The sequence below is a fragment of the Vanacampus margaritifer genome, chromosome 17 (assembly GCF_051991255.1).
Source record: "Vanacampus margaritifer isolate UIUO_Vmar chromosome 17, RoL_Vmar_1.0, whole genome shotgun sequence".
NCBI classification, from domain to species: Eukaryota; Metazoa; Chordata; class Actinopteri; order Syngnathiformes; family Syngnathidae; genus Vanacampus; species Vanacampus margaritifer.
Genome location: NC_135448.1, coordinates 17,371,042 through 17,391,881, shown reverse-complemented (window position 1 = coordinate 17,391,881; position 20,840 = coordinate 17,371,042). Strand labels below are relative to the sequence as shown.

Below are 20,840 nucleotides of genomic sequence, written 5' to 3'. Positions count from 1 at the left end.
AAAAAAATCTATCAGCAAACATTGCAAAAATAAATTTTGGGAGTAAATAATTAAAAATTAAAAAAAACAAGCTCCATATTTTGTTATAATTTAAGATGTATGCTGGTTTCAAATGCAAAAACATTTTTAAATGTATATTTATGCCCCAACTGTATTTGCCAAGAGCATTCATCTCCAAATCATATAATTTTAATTAAAATACAGATTAACAAAAAAAAAAAAAGTATGTTACTCCAAATTATGTCTTTAAAGCAGGTAGTTTTTTTTTTTTTTTTGCATGCATCTCTAAATAAAAACCATGAGCTCAGATTGAATTTTGAACATGTAAAACATTTATTGAACATAAATAAAACAAAATAAACGCAGGTAGAAAAATATGTAACAGGTTTAGAAAGAATTTTTATACAACTATGTACAAAGCGCAAAGCCGAAAACACCACCTGTTCCCCCCCCCCCAAATCCCAAACATGGGGGGGAAAACATGTCAAAACCTTTTGTTACGGCAGACTATTTGGACAGAAAACAGTGGTTGGCGTAACTAACAATTGCGGGTAAACCAAGTTAAGGTTAGTATTGAACGTTGCGTTATGTCTTGTAATCTTGAAGGACAAACTGTTTCAACATGAAGTAGAACACATGGAAACACTGACGTGGCTGGAAATGTCACCCTCCTCAAAAGTCAAAATTTTAAGTCCGCCTTTCACAGGGAAAGGTTAAAACATAAATCAGTTTTCTCCATATACATTTATTATTCAAATATACAAAAACAAATTTATTAAAGGGACAGTGCAAATGCATTGTATTTCTTGTCAAACACACAAAATGAACAAGACTGCGGGATAAAAGCAGCTTTTTCCGAGAGTACGGTTAAAACTATATCAGGGGGAATCCTACCAGCAGCTCCGCAGTAAAGAAAAAGGACAAACTAAAGCATGGGATGCTACATTAGAAGAAGAAAAAAAAAAAAAAGCGACTGCATCCAAACGAGTAAATAAATATTTCCCTGCGACAAAATGGGAGGAAAAAAAAGTGAAGCTGATTATGGTAAAAGAGCATCACAACACATTGTGCACACTATAAATAGTCTGTGATTGACATATGGCTCCATTTGTCAAGATTCCATCCAGGACGTGACGCCAGAGGACGCTTCTTGTGGTACAATGTTATTTTATGGATGTATTTGCACTCGTAAAATCACTGGAGATGTGCTGTACCGTGCAATCCATACCTCGGGCCACTAGTTAAGATAGCGGCGGCAGCGGCGCGCGCCGCAGTTGCAGCGCAGCTTGCTCTCCTCGTCCTCGATGGGGAACTTGTAGTCGTACGTCAGCTCCTCGCCGCGGTAGATCTTGCGCAGGGCGAAGATGACGATGTGCTTGCGGCCGTCCACGTTGATGACGCGCGAGTAGCAGTTGGGCTCGCACGAGTGGTTGATGAAGCGCGCCGCGTTGCCCTGCATGGTGGCGTCCACCACGTCAAAGTCGTCGATGCGGAACATGTAGCAGCCGATGCCCTGGCAAGTGGGGAAATGGCCTCTGTTAGCTGAAAAGTATGTATTTCCAATAGTGTTTTTTTTGTTTGTCAAATTGATCTCTATATTCTGTGATTTTGATCTTTTTTTTTTCTCTCCATAAAAAAAGATTTCACCAAAAATTCATGCATCCTATTTTGTATGTATGCATATCAAAACATGTATCTCCAAATTGTGTTTTTTTTCTTTTTTAACATGAACCTCAGAATTTTGTCTTCAAATTTTTATTTTAAAGGTACGCCTCACTAACTTTTAAGATTTTTTATTAATACACATTAACGGTTTCAATTTTTAACTCATTCCCTCCCAGACATTTTCACCAACACAATCCCCTTCACTCTTTCCGTTTTGCAGCAATTAGCATTAGAATATAGCTAAGTTTCATCATTATTCACAAATCTATTTAGAATTCTGAGTACTTGCTGCCACCTGCTGGCCGTTTGTATAATAACTACCATTTCTTCAACCGTTCTTTGCAGTCGAGAGGCTGCATCAAAGCCTACACTTGATTTAGCATGCCAAGAAAAAAAATAAAACATGCCCCTTGGGGTCCCACGCGTATCTCGATTTGAGAATGACTTAGTGGCATGCAACTCTAATTTTTCTGATTTTATAAATCATCCAAACTTTGTGATTTCCATGAAGGTGTATTGACAAATGCATATTTTGTAAAAAAATTCATTTCAGTGTCTTAATTTTAAGATTTAGTTTGAAAACATGTACACCAAATGTGTTTTTTCTCTTTTAAAGTATGTACCTCTAAATGTAAAAAATTATTTCCCTTTTAAATGTGTGGTATGTGAATGAAGGACACCGACGCATTCTTTGCCTGACTCACTTTGCTGTCATAATATTTCTCCCGCTTATCAGTCAGCACTGCGCGGATGACGGTGCCGGCGTACTCGATGACCATTTCTCCGGCTTCAATGTTCCTCTTGCAGAACAGCCCTCGGCCATGAATGAGAGACCTGCAGCAAAGTACGATTCGTTAGTGCTGAGTAATTCCCTCTGATGTCGGGACATTCGTCTTATTCTTGCGTCACCTGTAAACACCGACGGCTTCCTTGGAAGTTTTCTCCAGGTGGCGAAATCTCATAGCCATGGGAAGCTCACTGCTGGTCGCACGCCTGGTGGACAAATTCAACGGGGACACGTGACCTTAATGCCATTGCAGTCTTTCTGCCGTTTTATTTGCTTCCAAATAACTGACCTGGACGACTTGAGCGGGAACTCGTCGTCCTCCTCCTCGTAGGAGATGACCGAGTGAGGGAGCTCTCGGTGCTGAGACGCCAGGAAGTCGAACATGTCGAACGTCGCTTTCCTGATCACACAAAAATATGTTCAATTTGAGTTACTGTGGGGCCCGTATCTATTCCGTTGCTAACCAAAACAGCAGCACCAACCACAAACATACGGCGTCAAACCAAATTCAAGTATAACATTAAAACATAAGAGCAGCACACCGCATGTAGACTTCGCCGCGAGCGCAGCCGCTGGGGTTGAGCGGCAGCTCCTCCTCGACGTCATCGCAGCGGTGGAAGCGGAAGCGGTGGCTCTTGCAGTCGGCGGCGCCGCGTAGCTGCTCCAGCAGGAAGACAACGGCGTCATGCACCACGCCCAGAACCCGCGGTCCGCTCATGCCGCCCAAGGGAAGCTGCCTGAGGTGGAAGGCCGTTCGTGCCTCTTGGACGCCGTCAATCACGGCGCGCCAGGCCACTGGTCAAGGGAGGTTAATATTGAAGCTTTTTGTCATCAAGTCAACAAATGATCTTGAAAACCTCAAACATAAGAACTTTTTTTTTCTCCGCAGGTACATTTCCCCCCCCCCCTCAAAGGTTACGATATTTAAAATAAAATTAAAAATAAGTGAGTGTCGTTCGCACTGGGGCCGCTACTGCAACGCCAACATTGATACGTACCCTCCATGCTGTTAGCTTTGACGCTAAAGCCGTCGTCACTGGTGATTTCAAAACGCAGGTGAGGCTGGTTCATGTAGCTCCTCTTTCTGTGCTTGGGCAAAGGCTGCTCATCCTCGGAACTACAACCTACAAAAAGTCAACATCGTCAGTTGTGCTCTATTCATATTCACACATTCTAGTGTTAAATGGACGTACCTGCAAGGGGGCCCCATCCTGATAGGTCTCCATGGCGAGCACTGACCCACTTGTGTGTGTTAGCCTGACTGTAGGGACTCTCCATATTAGGAGTTCTGAGCATAACACAGTACACACAGTGAATACAAAGTATATTTACACTTCAGATTTTTTTTTTTTTAAATAAAAAAGATGGTCTTACCTTGGGGACATTGGCAGTGATGGTGCCGTAATTCTTAAATTCTCCTTGTCCACATCAGGAATATTTTTAACAGGCATTTTTACTTTGACGCCTCTGTCAAATGAAACAAAAAAATTGGGAAAATGCTCTGAAATTTAGTGCATGCTATTGGATATCTTAGTAAATCAGGAACAAACATTATACAAGTGTTAATTTTAGCCCCATCTTAGACTAACTGTTATTTTGTACTAGTGAGATGAAATGTGTCAACCAGGCCATTTTAGCCTGTAAGGGTTATATCAGCAACGCACTCACCTCTGCTTGCCTGAAAGCAACCGTCGCCGCCCGATGCTAATATTCAGATTGCGGGGTGCAGTGTCTTTGTCTGAAACAATCGCAGCATTTCCCGGCCTCCGCTGGGTTCTGTGTGAAAGGTTAATGCAGACAAATTCGTCTGTTACAGATCTCATGCCACAATTTGTATTACAATTTCTATTTTGTGCAAATCCCTTGCATCAATGTCCTGCCTTTGCTGGGCTCTTTGCGAAAAGCAGATAAAGGCCAGTTCCTCCGTTAGAGCTTGATTTGATACAAAACATTGGCACTGACCTGTCCTCCTGATGCTCCTCCTGATCACTGGAGGGTTCCTTCAGGGTATCTATCATGGCTCTCTTCCTCTTCCTTCTCTGAGGGATGGAGGTCGGGGCCTTGACGCGCACTTTAGGCAGTGACCGTGTCTTCTGTGGTCTGCGAGTCGGCACGCTGACCACAACACTCGGGGACTCCGCGGCGCCACCAGCCGACTGACCCGGCTGCTGGTCTTGCGATTGAGGTGGTGCTAGAGGATTGCCACCTGCGTGTTGAGGGCTGCAAAGGATGAGGGGCTTCGTCCTTGCGGGGTCTTGCTGGAACTCCATGGCTCTGTTAATAATAGCTTGAGCCGTTTCGGCCTCGGACAAAACCGAGGCGGGATTCCGCTGCACGGTGACGGCCGGCGGGGGGCTCGTCACGCGCTTGATGGGCACCACTCGGTAGATCACTTTGGTCACCGGCGTGTGGGGGATGCTGGAGGGCTGGGCGCTGGCGCAGGATTTGACTGTGACGCGGGGGATGGGCCGCTTCAAGGCGTTACCCTTGTGGAGCATCTTGGCGATTTGGCTTATCTTGTTGTAGGTGGGTGAGCTTGAGTTGAGCGTTTGATATGTGTTGGTCCTGGGGTTTTTCAGCAGGATCTGACCATCGCTGTTGACTAGGAGAACCTGGGGTGTCGGCGGCGGGGTCGGCACACTAGGGACCACAACCGGAGTGGTAATCACCACTTGGCTAGGCTGCTGTGATGGTACGGGCTTGTCCAAGCGGATGGCGATGGTTTTGCCCCGCATGACAGTAGGTTGGACGTTTAAAGCGTTTAACCCGTTGAAGAGAATGGGCGAGGTGACGGTGGTCACAGGTGCGGCATTAACCACATGGACTGACTTGGGGGGCAGCAAAACCTTGATTTTCTGCAGCTGCTGAGGGACACTCTGCTTTGGCAACAAGCCCTTCACTTTGGGAGTTCGGCGTATATTTTTGACAATGACTTTATTCAATGGCGAGTGCGAGATGTTTTTGGCCTCAGGAGAATAGTCCGGGTCTTTAGCGTCATCTTTGAAGCCTTCGGTGGAGTCTGCTGATGACGCATTGTCATTGTCATCAGCCCGGTTAGTACTCGTGGACACCAAACGGACATCCTTGGTGGCAGCAGAACTACCGGTGGGGGCTTCTAGAAACATGTTCTTGGCAGATGTGTCAAAGTCTATCAGAACCTCCTCGCTTTGCACCATATCGAAAGCGTCAAGGAAAACCGGGGCTGACTGATCTTCCGGTAAGCTGCTTGCCACGCTTGTGCCTTGTTTGGCCTCGTAAAAAGAGTCCAACCTCTTGAGAGTGACCGTCAGCTGCTTCGTGGGCGAGTTGACGTCGGTGTGAATTTGAGCGCCGCTGCTTCCCACGTCATCGGCTTCCTCGCTGCGGTCGCTCTCCGAGCCGTCGTCGGCGCCATCCAACTGCGAAATGGACGGCGTGGAGGGCGGGGCTGAGGTGTGCGCGCCACCAGCGGCCTCGCAAACCACGGTGCGTGTAAGTTTAACCCTGTGGTCTTCATCTTCCGAGTCCGCCGCCGGCATTTCCACATCCAGCCGGCTACTATCGGTCAGAAGGGTCTCATCAAAGTCCAGTTTGGAGTTGAGAACAGAGGCCACAGCAACCTCGGTGTCGGTGTCAAACACGGTGTAAGGAAGCTCCAAGTGTCCGTCTGTGTTATCAGGAGCCAGCGAGATCCCATTTGTCGTCGCCACAGCGGCTTCCTCCGTCTCGGATGACGCCAAGAAATCTTGGGGAACGTCGGCAGACACGGGAGTGGTGATCTTAAACGCGTGCCTGCCCCTCGGGGAGCCGTGGCGAGGCGACAATCCAGCCGAGATCGGCCCAGACGGGGAGCCCCAACCGGGCGAAAGGGAGTTCTGTCGCGATAGGGGAGGCGAGGCGGGAGCAAAGTTGGAAGACCTCGGTGGAGAGCTGAAAATGCCGCAGCGGGAGTGGATGGGGCCGCTGTCAGTCGGGGAGGAGCTACAGCGGCTCCTGGACGACAGCCTTCGACGACGGTGAGTGTCCTCCAGGTCCCGCAGGGTTAAGATCTGATGTAATTTGGAAGATACCGAACCTAAAACCAAGAAGTTAAGTTAAATGAAGACACTCAACTCACCACTAAGGTTTTCAAATTTGTTAAAGTTGATCATGCTGGGTTCAGTTGTTTTCTTAATGAGTGGGGAGTGTTTTTTTTAAGACCTCTACAATATGTAAAGAGCCCTTTGAAAACTACCGTTGTAAATTTGCACAGTTAAAAGAAAAAAGATTTGACTTCTTAACTGCTCTGTTGTATACCTGGAGACGGGAGTGGTCGGAAAGAACCCCCTGCGGGCCTCCTTGTCTGTGAGTAGCCGTGCTTGGATCCAGGTGAATTGTGCAGTTTGGAGTTGGGCGATGGAGTAGCAGAACAAAGTGGGCTGGATGAGGTGCTTAAAGTCTCCACAGTGTCCGCATCTTGGGGGCGATGGTAACATCACAAATTTAGGCATCTGATCGTCATCCAAGAGCCTTATCGGACAAGCTAAGACTGACTCTTACCTCTGTGGAAGTTGGGCATGTGGACGATGGTTTGATTTTCCTCCTGATCGTACTTCATGAGGAGCTCCTGCTCCTCGTCAGGCAGGGGGCTGCTTACTTCGGTCACCTTACAGGTGTACTTGCAGTGTCTGCGCGGATCCACAGTGCTCCAGTATAACCGAGAACACCTGCATAAAAACGGTGCGGTCGTTATGAATTAATTTGTCATCTTAAATGATTTCAAGTTTACATCACGAAAGGGACCGCGCTTACTGGTATCCAACCGGGTATAACATCCTCCCATTTGATGAGATTTCTGACAACACACCCAGTTTCTGGATTTGTAGAGACCCTAAAAACACAAGCAACATTCGTACAACATTGTTAACATAATCTCATGTACATTGGCACAATCGAAGTATGTCAATAGGGCTGGGCGATATAAACGGTATATTCAGCCTGCATGTAGCCTGCAGTGATGTACAACCAAATAATAATCAAATATGCATACCAATGGTCATATTAATATCTTCAGGTTCGAGGCCTGTGAGGAACTTCCTCTTGAGCGTGATCCCTTCAAAGTCAACATAGACTCGCCGTGGAACTTCAAATCCAAGCCCGGACACGGTCTGAAGAAAATTTTGAAAGTTTAAAAATATCTATTTCCGACCTAAAATGATTTAGCAAGAGCAACAACAAGATCGCCCCCCCCCCACACACCGCCACACTGACGAGATGTGTGTGCTTGTAGCAGTAGACCTTCCGATCCCGCTGGAACACACAGTCCTGAGCTCGCGCACACATGAAGTGGAAATTACTCTGGCAGGTGGAGAGGCAGCAGCCCACCGTGGCACCGGACAGCCCACAACGGTCGCAGCGCTAGCGAAAGAAAACAAAAATATTGTGCAATTCTCTCTTTTTTTTTTTTTTTAACTTTCCTCTGTAACAACAACCAACCACTGTTTGATGATTGCATACCATGTGGCGCCCCCTGTAGACCGCAGTATGTACTTGATGTAGGGCGCCTTTGTTCTCATAAACTTCAGCAGACCAAATGCAACAGTTGATGTGGGCCCACTCGTTCTGGCCCAAGTACAACAGTCGTCCTCCGTCCTATCAAGATTAAGTTTTTGTTTTTCCATCTTCAGATAGATTTTAATGTGATGCAATTACAAAGAAAAATCTACTTCATCTTACTCTGGGAGCAGAGTCACCATATTGCTGACATAAAACACACTGTCTGACATCTTTGGAAGCTTCCACATCATTCCCCACACCTGCATGGATGATATACATGGTAACTAATTGGCACAATACCGATTTTGTTAAATGTGAAATTCTGTCAAATTTGGTATTTTCCTCAAATGATTGCGCAAGCGCTGTTGTACAGTGTCTTCCTTACCTTTCTCCGCCTGCGTCCATTTGCTCTCCCTCAGCTGGTATGTCCTCTGGGTCCACTGTGCATAGCTGTGCTCCTTAGAAGGCGGGATTACCGCTTCGGGGAGCAAGCCACTGCAGTACAAAGGATTTGCACAGAATATAGGATGGATGTCAGTAAATTGTGCAGGAGTAACTAATATAGTGGCCAGCGTGTGTGTATTAAACTTACATTGGCAGGTCCTCAGAGAACGACCTCAAATTGTTTTGATGGTGTACAGGAAGCCAGCTGAATGCTTGCACCATCAACTGTTACAACAAGCAATAATACTGTTAGATTGAAGGCAACTGGCCGACACATGAGAAACCAGTAAATTCATGTTTAAGGGGACATCTTATGGCAGATTTACTTTTTCAAGTCTTGTGTACAAATACTTATATCTGGGGTGCATGCCCACCTATCATGTATAAAATTAAATGAAAAATCATAAAAACTAAATTGTCCATCGTCCTGAATCTTAAATTTCAGCTAACACTGTTACATTACAACAGCCATAAACAAAGATTCTTCACCCATAATATGGAATCAAGGCTGGGTGAAGATCCACAGCCACTTTCAAGCTATACAGTCTGAAACACTTTTTGCGGCAAAACTCACAAATCCCCCCCCACATGTGACTCCCGGGATAGCATGTCAAATTTGAAAAAAGTATTCAAAGTTGCAGTTGAGTTTTGTTGATGCGCAGTCCATCATTGTTTAACAGTACTAGCTTTTGTTTTTGTTTTTTTTGGGGCAATTACTTTGGCATAGTGGTCCCTGGCCTGAATGGTGGGCTTTTCCTCTTCTTCCTTCTTGAGCCACTTTCTCATCACAGAAACGACATCTGCATGGAATGTTTTCTGAGGGGGGGGGGGGGGGGGTGAAAGAGAGGAAGGGGGTCATAGTCACCAATACACACATCATTTTTTTTAGCAACATTTATCACCATTGAGGTCATACTCACAATGGATGAGTAACTGCCTGCTTGTAATTTGTTGTCCATGGCTTGTAGATCACACACTGGTGGCTGATCCACGATTAACTCTGCCTTACAGTTTGTTTCCTGACACTGAAACATACACGCACACACTCATTAAAAGCAACAAGGAAGTACGTAAAACTTCCTAAGTGCAGCTGCACACGTACCGATTGACAGAGCATAAGGTGCTGAGTGGCGCTCGAGGTGAGAAGGCTGGCCATCACTTCCTGCAGGCCCAGCAGCAGCTGCCTTTGCAAACGCACCTTCAGGCTTCCATCATCGCCAATATGCTGTCGGCAAGGGGAGCAGGTGAAGATGGCGTCATGGGGTCGGCTTGCGAGTAGCCCGTTAAGCTCCTCTGCAACAAAAATAAAAAATCAACACAATGTGGACTCGTGCTCGAGGAGACAGAATACAAAGGCATATTCTGCAATAAAAGTCACCTGAGAGGCCCTCACAGCTGTGATGCACCCAGTGGTTACATTTAAAACACTGAATCATCCGCGCCCGCTGGCTGTCGTCGTCACCATAGCATTTGTTGCAAACTGTGCAGAAGTGACCTGTGTATATAAGACACGTCGAACATTTTCATTCATCAATTTTAATTCTGGGCAGCACGGTGGCTGACTGGTTAGCACGTCCGCCTCCCAGTGCAGAGGACGTGAGATCGAGTCCGGGCTTCGGCCTTCCTGGGTGGAGTTTGCATGTTCTCCCCGTGCTTGCGTGGGTTTTCACCGGGTACTCCGGTTTCCTCCCACATTCCAAAAACATGCATGGCAGGTTAATTGAACTCTCCAAATTGTCCCTAGGTGTGAATGTGAGTGTGGTTGTTCGTCTCTGTGTGCCCTGCGATTGGCTGGCAACCAGTTCAGGGTGTACCCCGCCTACTGCCCGAAGCCAGCTGGGATAGGCTCCAGCACCCCCGCGACCCTAGTGAGGAAAAGCGGCCAAGAAAATGGATGGATGGATGGATGGAATTTTAATTCTGGGTTTTCCTCCCTATTTCAATTTCCATAATTTCATTTCTTGAAACTACAGTTTGGAACTCCACTATCGATGTTAGCACACCTGGTTAACATTAAGTAAGCATCAAACCTTTTTCGTGAAGAATGGCGCAGTCCGGGCAGAAGTTCTCCGCATGGTTCCAGGCCACGTCCCATGACTTTCCAGGAGTCACGCCACAGCTTTTGCAGCGAATGCACGTCATGCAGAGCTTTAAAAAACAACATTTGTTACAAAAATTCCAAACAAAACTTAAATAAAAGCATTATTTAAATTATTAGCTTTGATTTGATATATTAAGACTACCCAGGGTAGGCTGCAGTTCATTGGCTTTGGGTATGTTGGTCCCAAGCAGGAAGGATGGTAGGAGGTTTGGCATCTCTTGCATTGCAACACAGGCTGCAGAGGCATTAAAAACAAATGAGTTGCTATCAGCGGCCAAAACGGTACACGGCAAAAGTTGAGTTGGCTTTCGCACCTTGGACAGCTTGCTTCGGCGCCCGCACACGTGGCAGAACTTGCAGCGTCGGCAGCACCAGTTCTCCTTGTTCTCCCCCAGGGGTCGCTCCTCGGCAGAGAGGCAGAAGTTGTGGAAAGGCTCGCAGCATATCTGGCAGTAGATCATCTGAGAAGGAAGAAGAAAGGTAAGGTTAATCCAGGAGAACTCAAATCAGACACTTGAGGACCGGACGGGGGTCTGGTTTACCTCATGTCGTCCTTTGCTGGCGCATAGCAGACAGACTGGCTGAGGTGTGGTGGGAACAGATGTGAGGATGCTGAGGCCACCCATTAGCCACACATTCTGGACTGCGCAATCCTCCTGGAGGACACAATTCAATTGAAGTTATTAGAAATGTGTCCAACCACCAAGTGTAAAATGTAACTACCAATTAGGGCTCTTACTATCGAAACTTTTTAAAGTCGATTATTAATCATTCCATCAAATAATTGTGTAATCCCCCACCCACTTCTGGCTAATCGTGATTAGCACACTAGCAATTACCATTTAAGGTAAACAAACACTAATCACCATTTAGTTCAAACATACATCATTATATCTACACAAGTTGAATTGAGTGGATATAACTCTTAATTATTATCTTCTGTGAGCATCTCTGAATTGTGACATCACAACCTTAATAATTTACATAATATGGATGTTATTTTGAAACATTTAAAATGGTATAAAAAAAAATGCACCTCACCTTTAATACTTTCATTTTGCCATTTCCATTCGCATTTTTAGCACTTTGTAAAAACAAAAACCCTCGCAATACGAAAGTCAAACATTCAAGCCTACCTTAAAATCCACACGTATCTTTGTCTTGTCAAGCACCGGGCCCTTCTGGGGAAATCCATTAGGGAAACCCACGAGGGCGCTGACAGACGAGCCTTCGGCGGCATTCTGGGAAGGAAGGACACAGTGTGGGTCAGTTCCTGGCGGCCCTTGCAGCCCCGTCCCTTCTTGTCCATCCTGGCCATCATCCCGGGCGCCATCTGCTCCGTCCACCGTCAGATCCTTGTCGGTCAAATCACGGAGCGGCTGCAACAGCGCATCTCCTTGAAAGCGTAACGTGGTTGCAACCTCTGTCGGAGCTGAGTGCGACATGGACTTTGGACTCTTTTGGGGTGCTGGCGATTCACTTTTCCGCCCGTGCAACGCGGCCTTCACCACAGACTGAGGCAAGCGCCGCAGTTGCAACACGAGGACACGTGAAGGTGGCTGCGTTTCAGGCGGCTGACCTTTTACGAGCTGTGGCGCTATGGCATGCACTGCGCGCGGCTCGCTAGGCTGCGTCAATTCAGGTTCGGATTGTTTAGGGTTTGGCTCCATGTGCCGGGGCGACTGCAGTTGAGGATCAGGGAGGCGGTATAAGTGAACTCTGAGCTCCCGCGGCAGTTTGGGCACGGGGCTTCCGGGCGGGCTGGGACATGGGTACGTATCGCTGGGCGCCGTCTCTTCCGTGTTCTGCGATTCCTGCGGAGGAGGGGACTGCCTAAGCCAACCAGCCATACAGGTTCCAAAAGCTACACTTGCATAGAGGCACATGCAACGTAGGTGACACACAAAAGGACGAAGCCCTATTGTAAGGACGCTATGTTAGCCAGTGTGAGTAAAAAGGTGGGAGGGGAGTAATTGACTTGCAGAGGTGTGCAAAGAGAAGCATGCTTGTTGTTACGTCCATATAGTTGTTACGTCCCCATATTTAAAACCCGAGTCTGCTGGTTTTGACACAATTGCAATTTTTTTAAACATTTAAATTTACCACGAAATATGTGATCTTATTTCCTCAAATATACCGGGGGGGGGGGGGGGGAAATGCAGCAAGCGCAATCATCTCAGTCCATCAGCACAAAGACACTCCGCTGCTAACCAAAACAGTAGCACCTACCACACGCAAACAGTCTTTCGGTTGATTTTAAATGTGAGGTCTTGATGCATGCTGTACATGATATGCCTGCACTGTGTAAAAGGTGATCTTTGGTTAGCTCCGCTCCAGAAAAAATAATTTCTACCCAAGTAACAGTCCTTTTAATTTTGCTTCAACCACCACAATGCCTAAATGTAAATTGTAATCAACTGCTAACTACTGTGCCCCATCTATATTCCCCAGAAAAGTTGTTCACCATCCCCCACACCAGTTAGTGAAATGTATAAATAGCCTAAGGCATATTTACTAGTGATGGGAAAATGAAGCCCCATGAAGCACTTGTGATATTTTTTGACTCCTCTAGATGGCACTATTGGTTTAAAAAGGCAATGTAATACATTTTCATTGCACTAGCCTTTATATTTGAACCAAGAGCACCATCTAGAGGAGTAAAAAAAATAGTAAAAGTGCTTCATGAGGCTTCATTTTCCCATCTCTAATATTTACAACAAAAACCTAAATTAAAAGCATCTACATTTTACAATAAAAGGAAAGGAAAAGGGAAAGCAAGGCTAAAGCTGACAATATATATTAAATAACCCATAAGTATCTAATTCCATCATATTTTAGATCGGTGGACAAAATAAGAAAAGAAAAGAAAAGAGGCCTGGGAAGTAAATTATTTGGAAGGCGTTTTCTTGTTGGGAATTTGTGAGCCTGCCAATCAAATTTAGCGTTAAAAGCAAATCAATAACCGGAAGTCGTAGTAAACGGTATTCCAAATAATTTAACCCAGGAGTCTAAAAGAGCTACATGAGAAGACAATCGCCAGCAACATTACCTTGTACGCTCTCAGTCTGTTTCCTTTGGAAAACGGCCGCCGCTGCCTCACCACCTCTGGATGAGGGTCATCACATACGGACGGTCCAAGCACAAGATCTTAAAAAGATCACAAACTTTAGATGTAGTTATTTTGTTTTGGGGAGAATCACCACCACCTAAAATGTGTCTACCTAGGTTTGCGTCCATTTTCTCCTCCTTTAACTTCATCTTCTCTTCGTCCGTCTCCTCGTCTGACTCGGACTTGAGCAGGTTGCTGTAGCAACGTGGCGTGATGTTGCGCAAGCACTGCTTGCGGATTTTGGTCGGCTCCAGGGATAGCGTCTTGCTCGTTTCGCTTCCCCAGTTGTCGTCCTTTCTAGACACGGGTGCCGAAATCCGCCTGGCCCGGACTGACAAAATGGAGGCGATGAGTGATGAACACTCAATATATTATTTTGCTTAATATGACAGTGGAATTTAGCACCACAGGCTGGTCAATTTGCACACAAAAAAGAAAAAAAACTGACCCATAGGTGGATTTGTGGAAAAAATGTCAAATTTACCACAACACAAAATGTTTCTTTTTTTAATTTGGGAAAAGCACATATGTTTGTGCACTCTTAACTCAATCTATTGCTGTAATAAATTAAAAAAATAATAATAATACCTGAAAATTGCTTGATAATGCGCTCCGTCTTTGTCGCCTCGATTCGATCGCACCTCCTGTATCTGTTGGCAATACAGCACAAAATTGTGTTCATCTTTTTTAAGGGAAAAAAAAGTTCAGTTATTTACAAAAACTAGTGAAATATTTTTTTTTTTTATCGTTTTATATAAACTTTTTCTGGGGTCATCAGTGGGCTCATTTGAATGAAAAACAACAACAACACAGATTTCCTTAAATACAACTGCATTCCCTTACATGCAACACTGTCGCTTCTTGTTGGGCCCACCAAACTTCGGCTTGTCGCGACAATTGGTGCACTTGGCGCAGTCGCTTTCCACCAGGCACCCTCTGCATTCGCCACAGCGCCGCGAGCGCACGCCACCGGGCCTGTAGCGGCTCAAGAGCTTGCGCTTGTACTTGCGGCCGCGCCGCCGGCCCCGCCGCCGCCATTGCTTCGGCTGCTCCTGAAGGGGTTCCTGGGAGACAAGCCACTGAGCACCGCCTTCTACGTCATCGTAATCATCATAATCATCATCCGCGACATCTGCAAGCGGGAGAGGGAGAGGGAGAGGATGATGGGAGCTCAAAAGTGCATTTTAATACATTTGAAAGGCATTGTGAGGTACAAAATAGCCAGAGGCTTTTATTTAATATTAGGGGAGGTCGCATTTTTTGGGAATAGCATTAAAAAAAATTGTTTTATGTAAATTTGTATTTAAAAAAGAAAAGAAAAAAGGATGCGGTAGACTGGGCAAAAATGAACATGGATGCACACAAGAGGAGTTTATTTTTCCAAGCCGACAATCCATGTCGTCTTATTCGAGGGTGGGCTACAATCTCAGGCAATACGGCAAATTCAGACCAAGCCCTGACCCAGCTCGAATTGCTTTTAGATGCCACACGATAGCAGCAAAGCACTACTTTTATATTGGGACAGGTGGACATATGTAAAGGAAACTCCTCCTCACGCCAAAGCACCAGTTTTATTCCACGGGGCTTTAGCCTGAGCACTACAGCAGTGAACAGGCGACATTTTCAGCAAATAGCAGGATAGGTTCCCAAACCAATGCAAACAGAAAATATGTGGAGGAACAATGCATATCACAAGTAAGTTTCTTAAGAATAAGTATCATTATGCCATTCTTACTGGCGATGAATGGCTTGTATCTTAATACTACTTAACAATTCATCATTTTGGATAATGCAAGCAATCTTTTCTCACACAACACATGCCAACATTTCAATTTTTCCATTAGGAGTGTCTTTTCTGTCATTGCAGATGAGGACATATATTCACCATAATATATATAATTTAGTGTGATGTACTGTATAAATATGTGGATTTGAGCCCAGGCCTCTTGAATGTGGTGCGAGATTGTCCCTATGTGTGCTTCAGGGCAGCGAGTCTAATGGTCAAACAGCACTTTCTCACCTCATACAGAGTGATGGCCGATCGACCAGTGTTGGGTAAAGCTTTCCAACAGCAGTGGCTAATCTGTGTGTGACAAAAGATATTTTTGCTGGAAAATAATTGACTTACAACTACATTGAGCTTACAAGGCACGGTTTGTCTTTTTGGAATTGATGAATTGGGGGATTTATTTTGTGGTTGGGTGGGATGGCTTTATGCTTTGTAGTTACTCCAAGTGCACTGTGATGTACTAGATGTCAAGAGATTTTTGATGCCTTCTCAACTGCCCTCTTTATTTGTCTACTTGGTGGCTCGGTTTGAGTGTTGAAAACTAACAAAAGGTCATATACATAGTTTGTGTGACAAGTGAGGATCAGTCAAGACTAAAAAAAAAAAAAAAAAGTTGTGCACTGGGAATGCACTTTGTTTGTCTAATGTGCCAGTTAAAAGCTCAACAGGTGCGTAAGGAGCGTACCTTCTATGGCGGGCGAAAAGGTGATCCCCTCCCTCTCGTGCAACGGTAGGGCACTGAGCCGGGGAATGTCGTCGGGCACCATCGCCCGCGGCTGGCCCAGGGCCACCGCCGCCGCCCGACACACGTGCTTGATCCTGGGACCGCCCACAGGCTGCTCCTGTTCAACAAAAATGACAGAACATACAATTTAGTAAATCACATTTGATTACAAATGTCATTTATGTGAATTCCATCTTTACCTGAGGATGCAGTTTAGCAGAGCGGTTGACTCTCCTTTTCCTTCGTCCACTCACTGCCACATGAGTGTCACTGGCGCTCAGCTGTTAATATGGAAAAAAGTCCTAATTAGGATATATCCGTATGTATTAATGTACGGGTTCAAAAATAATTCTGTCCTCACCTGCGTCATCTTGAATTGCTTCTGCTGGTCAATCTTGATGAGCTGCACTTTGGCTTTCTTCAGAAGGTGCAGCATCCTCTTGTTGGCTCCGCTCAGGCCCCCCACGCGCTGTATGCCCACCTCAGGTGCCAGCGCCGCTGCAGGATGAGCCTCGTCGCTCCCCGCAGCGTCTGCGTTAACATAAATTGGACGCTTGGGCTTAATTATGCACATGTGATGATGTCATCAAGTAAAACCGATCCGTCCTTACCGTTGTTGCCGGTGTCTTCCTGGGATGTTTGCGAAGACGTTCTTGAGTTGTTGACGACCACGGCGAGCTTCCTCACCGCTCCGGGAGAGTCCATCTCCTCCATGGTGAGTTTGGTCCTGCGCCGCCGCCTCTTCTTGACGTGCATGTTCAAATCGTCCGGACGTGCTCCGTCGTCGTCGTCTACCCGCATGGCGTAATGGCCTCTCTTCTTCTCTGCCAGCTTCAAGGTGAGCCGCTTGAGTTTCTTGTAGAAGTCCAGGTGACTGGTGGCGTGGATCGGTCTTGCAGAGAACTTAGCTGCGGGGGTGGGCTTGTTGGCCAATGGCGCGGCCGGCACGGCGTCGCCGTCCAACTTGGCATCGTAAACGGATTCTTGAGAGGATGTGCTGGTCTTCTCATCGTCTTTCGGTTGACTCTTAAGCCATGAGGACACGTGGCCTTTCGGAAAGGGCACCATCGCCTCATCCAAGAACCTCTTGGGTGTCTTGATGACGCGGGACGAACGTGCCGTGGTCACAGTCGAGTTGTTGTTCTGCTCCACGAGAGAGCCGGCCGGCTCGATTTCCGGCGGGGCTGTAGGACTTTGATCAGAGACGTAGGCGTAAAAAACGTGCTTGATGCGCTTCTTTTTAGTGCGGACGGTGGCGGCGGGCTGGGCATTTTTGGTCTTCTTCCTCTTCCCGTATAAGAGCTTGCGAAGGTGTCGTTTGTGCACGCGGTGCTCGGGCAACGCCGGCGGCGGAGACGACATCTCCTCTAGCGGCATTGCCGCCTCTGGCCCGCTCTGGGCGCCGGCTTCCGCACCAACCTTTGGGGATGCGGCCACGTCCTTGGCCATCTTTTTCCTTTGGCCGCGCTGCAAGGATTCTGCCGACAGCCTGCCGCGCTTGGCAGGCCTCTGCGGTGAGGCGGTGTCCGCCATTTTGACCTTGACTGTAGTGAACTGCCTCGCATTCTCGGCTGTTCGGACTTCCTCAGATCGTCCTGCTTCCCTGACACCAGTTTGGAAGCCTTTTGCTTTCCTGCCTTGCAACATCCCCTTTTGTGCCTCTTTGACTTTAACTCCAGCGCCTTTGACGTGCACCCATTCTTTTTTGGATCCCCGCGGTACAATCTTCCCAATCAAACCTTCTTCTTCGGAGCTCTGCGGTACAATCATGCCAATCATCTCTTTTTCTTCTTCTTCTTCTTCATCGTCTTCTTCTACTTCGGCACCCTGCAATACAATCTTCCTAATCAGCGCCGATTTGGGGGTCTTGGGTATTATTTTCCCAGGGAAAGATTTTGCTGCAGGGGGTGCCTTCACACCTTTGGGATGCTGAGCAGCTTTGGGAGGCTGCACCGCTTTGGGAGGTTTCACTTTGCTAAGTGAACGAGTTGCGGGTGCACCAAATCCATCAAAATCTTCCTCCTAAAGAAAAAACACATTTTGGTAAGGGACAACAATGAACAAATGTGGTTAATTCATAAATTACGTTTTTTTTTTTAAGTTACAGTCAGTGCTGCCATTTTGGTCAGCAACAGCATTTAAATAGTGGCCCCTCTTCCATTTAACACATGTGGCAAAGTGAGACAATTCCTTTTTACACGACAAGGACAAAAGACTTGAGCGCGGTCTTTGTCTTAAATGTTTGAGGCACAAGTGCTGCTATTTGTTGAAATGCAGCGTTTAATAATCCACCATTATCATTTTTGTTTTAAATACAAAGCTTGGTCACTTATAGTTGCCACTGATTTAGTAATCCATTTGTGATGGATTAGGGTTTGCCCTCTAACTAAAATCACTCCACACGGACAGGAAAACACATTTGCCCAGTTTCCATATTCATTTTTACTTTCTGACTTTGTAGTTTGCAAGCAGTAGAAATAAAATTGGAACCACTTGCATGTTGGTCCACATGACATCAAGGCTTTGATCAAATCAGATGATGCTATTGCTAACTGTAACAAGAATACATTTGATTTGTAACGCACTTTACATTTATAAAACAAATCTCTAAGTGCACAGCACGGGCAACAATAAAAGCACACAGTAAAAACAGTCAATAAAAAAAAATCAAGAGTTCCCGGCAAGCCCATCAGTCAAGGTCACTTCAACATCACTTCATGCAATTGGTAAAGATACAGGCGTCCACAATACAGTATAAACTTGTTATGTAAATACGTGTTAGTTATTCTCCATAACAGGACCGTAAAGAAAGCCCACACTGGCGACTGCCATGTTGCATGTTCTGTGAACCTGGACCCTTTAGACAATTAAGTGCACTACTACAACAACTTACTAGCACTGTTTTTTCCACTACTGTATTACATTTGTGCAACAAAGTAGGACCAATTTGCCATATTAGTAGGAAAACTGGTTGAACGTAGTAGCTTTACCATTGCAGTAGTTTATTAGTAAGGTTTCATTGCACACTACTAGGAAAGTTTACTAGTAAGACACCTTTTTTTTCTTTTTACTGGTGCAACAACATGATATTGAAGCTGTCTATGCATGATGCAATATCATTGATATGCATCTGTAGAGAGAAAAAAAGCATTACTAGTAAGTCGCATTTGTTCTACTAGTGCACAGAAATGTGAGCAAACTAGTATGTATCTTATATTGGGTATCAAGGATATGAAGCCGTTTGAGCATATCTTATATTTGATGCTGATCATGAGGTCCTCCCAGGGGTGGGGGTGGGGGTGTGGGGGGGCTAATTAGTAGTAAGGCAGTAATTCGCCTAGTAAACCATAGTCGTTCTACTAGTGAGTAGAAAGAGTATTAAAACATGGTCTGGATGTCCAATAAATATCCAAACGGCTTTCCGTCCTGTAGTCAGCTGACAGCTCCAACGTGGAAAGCATGACGGTCGACCTGCTACTGTGACGTTTTCCCCACGACACGACGAAAAATGCGCAAGGTCCAAAACGCTTTAAAGACATTATGCTCTTTTAAATTTAGCACGAGAGCTAGTGCAAGTTTACTACACAGAGCTCGTTTCCATCAACAACCGTCGCTAGCCGCCAAAGTTTCCGCCAATTAGAGCTAGGCTGAGACATATATTTTTTTATATATATTTATATATAAAAACACGCCGATTGCGAACATAAATGAACAATTAACCCCCGCACCAGTACCGGAACTAAGGGTTAGTCCGCGTTAAATGCCGAAGCTAAAGCTACTTTGCAGCTAACACATCATGGGGCTTCCACATCCTTTGTAATTCCTAAACAACAAGTGCACCCAAGCGCCATTTCTTGTGTTTGTTTCGACCAAGTGTGACATTTTGTGCTTTAGCTAGCTGGCTCGCTCACCTCTTCGCTCGACTCGAAGCCCGATTCCCTCCGACGCCCATGCTTCTCGACAACCCCGAGCAGGCTGAGCAGGGCCGGGTCGTCGCTCAACGCGAGGCCGATGTTTACGGGCCTAGGCCCTCGGTCGGACGACTCCGCGTCGTCCGAAAACAGCCTTCCGCGTTTGCTTCGTTTGACCGGCCGTAGCCGGCCGACGCGGCCCGAACACGGCCGGCCCGGGAAGCGAGCTCGGGCCACAGTCTGCGCGCACAAGGCCGCCGCCGAGACGTTAGCGGACGACGACATTCCGCCTCCCGACGCCGCCATTACTGAGCACGACGACACCAAGGAGAAGAGCGCGCTGCCTGCCGACGACGACGGCGGATACAAACACGAACAGGCAAGATGGACCTGGACCGCTCTCTGCCAGAAGGCGCCAGATAGAAAGGGAGGAAAAGTGCATCATGGGAAAAAACTGTTTCTCGCCGCTCTGTTTGTTTTGTTTGTTTGCACCACTTTCGTTTATTACTATTTTTCGCAACGTTTTAAAACGTGTATTAAACTTAATCAATTATAAATTCGGTGTTGATTTTGAATTAGTTAATTAAGGCCAGACAAACACGGGCTATTCAATAGACATTACCTTCATATAATTATGCATACATTTCTTGACGTAGATTTTTTTTTATTTTAGACTATGAAACATTTATTCCGCAAGCTCATACCTGTCAAATATATATTACATAAATTTAACATTATGTAAGCTATTTAAAAAATATATATATTAAACGTATTTTAATATAGGCTTTTTCTCGTG

The 20,840-nt window shown here is 46.0% G+C and overlaps 1 protein-coding gene across 2 annotated transcripts; it reads right to left on the bottom strand.

The window, feature by feature from the left end:
- Positions 1-309: 309 nt before the first annotated feature.
- On the bottom strand, positions 310-20,475 carry kmt2ba (lysine (K)-specific methyltransferase 2Ba). Of its 2 annotated transcripts, none has more exons than XM_077549586.1 (37): positions 20,045-20,475; positions 16,745-18,155; positions 16,495-16,664; positions 16,334-16,414; positions 16,095-16,251; positions 14,464-14,752; positions 14,209-14,270; positions 13,733-13,951; positions 13,561-13,658; positions 11,648-12,325; positions 11,054-11,167; positions 10,826-10,972; positions 10,654-10,746; positions 10,441-10,558; positions 9,789-9,905; positions 9,513-9,703; positions 9,331-9,435; positions 9,128-9,226; positions 8,559-8,635; positions 8,352-8,461; positions 8,147-8,226; positions 7,928-8,062; positions 7,670-7,828; positions 7,461-7,578; positions 7,223-7,301; positions 6,971-7,137; positions 6,728-6,886; positions 4,415-6,506; positions 4,121-4,228; positions 3,827-3,919; positions 3,646-3,740; positions 3,451-3,576; positions 2,995-3,247; positions 2,742-2,852; positions 2,575-2,658; positions 2,370-2,499; positions 310-1,513 (listed from the first exon to the last, which is right to left on the bottom strand). In XM_077549586.1, exons 1-37 carry the CDS (start codon positions 20,348-20,350, stop codon positions 1,238-1,240), a joined length of 8,907 nt encoding a protein of 2,968 aa, XP_077405712.1. In that variant the 5' UTR covers positions 20,351-20,475; the 3' UTR covers positions 310-1,237. The 2 variants fall into 2 exon arrangements, with proteins under 2 accessions (XP_077405712.1, XP_077405714.1); XM_077549588.1 differs by having other exon boundaries at positions 11,648-11,752; positions 20,045-20,474.
- Between the last annotated feature and the right edge of the window lie 365 nt (positions 20,476-20,840).

Bases quoted from the DNA above. Each gene is read 5' to 3' on its own strand.
- kmt2ba (XM_077549586.1), bottom strand. From the start codon at position 20,350: ATGGCGGCGTCGGGAGGCGGAATGTCGTCGTCCGCTAACGTCTCGGCG. The intron at 16,665-16,744 runs GTAAGGACGGAT...ATGTTAACGCAG, and splicing joins GGAAGACACCGGCAACAACG to ACGCTGCGGGGAGCGACGAG. The intron at 9,704-9,788 runs GTGACTTTTATT...TTTTTGTTGCAG, and splicing joins CAGCTGTGAGGGCCTCTCAG to AGGAGCTTAACGGGCTACTC.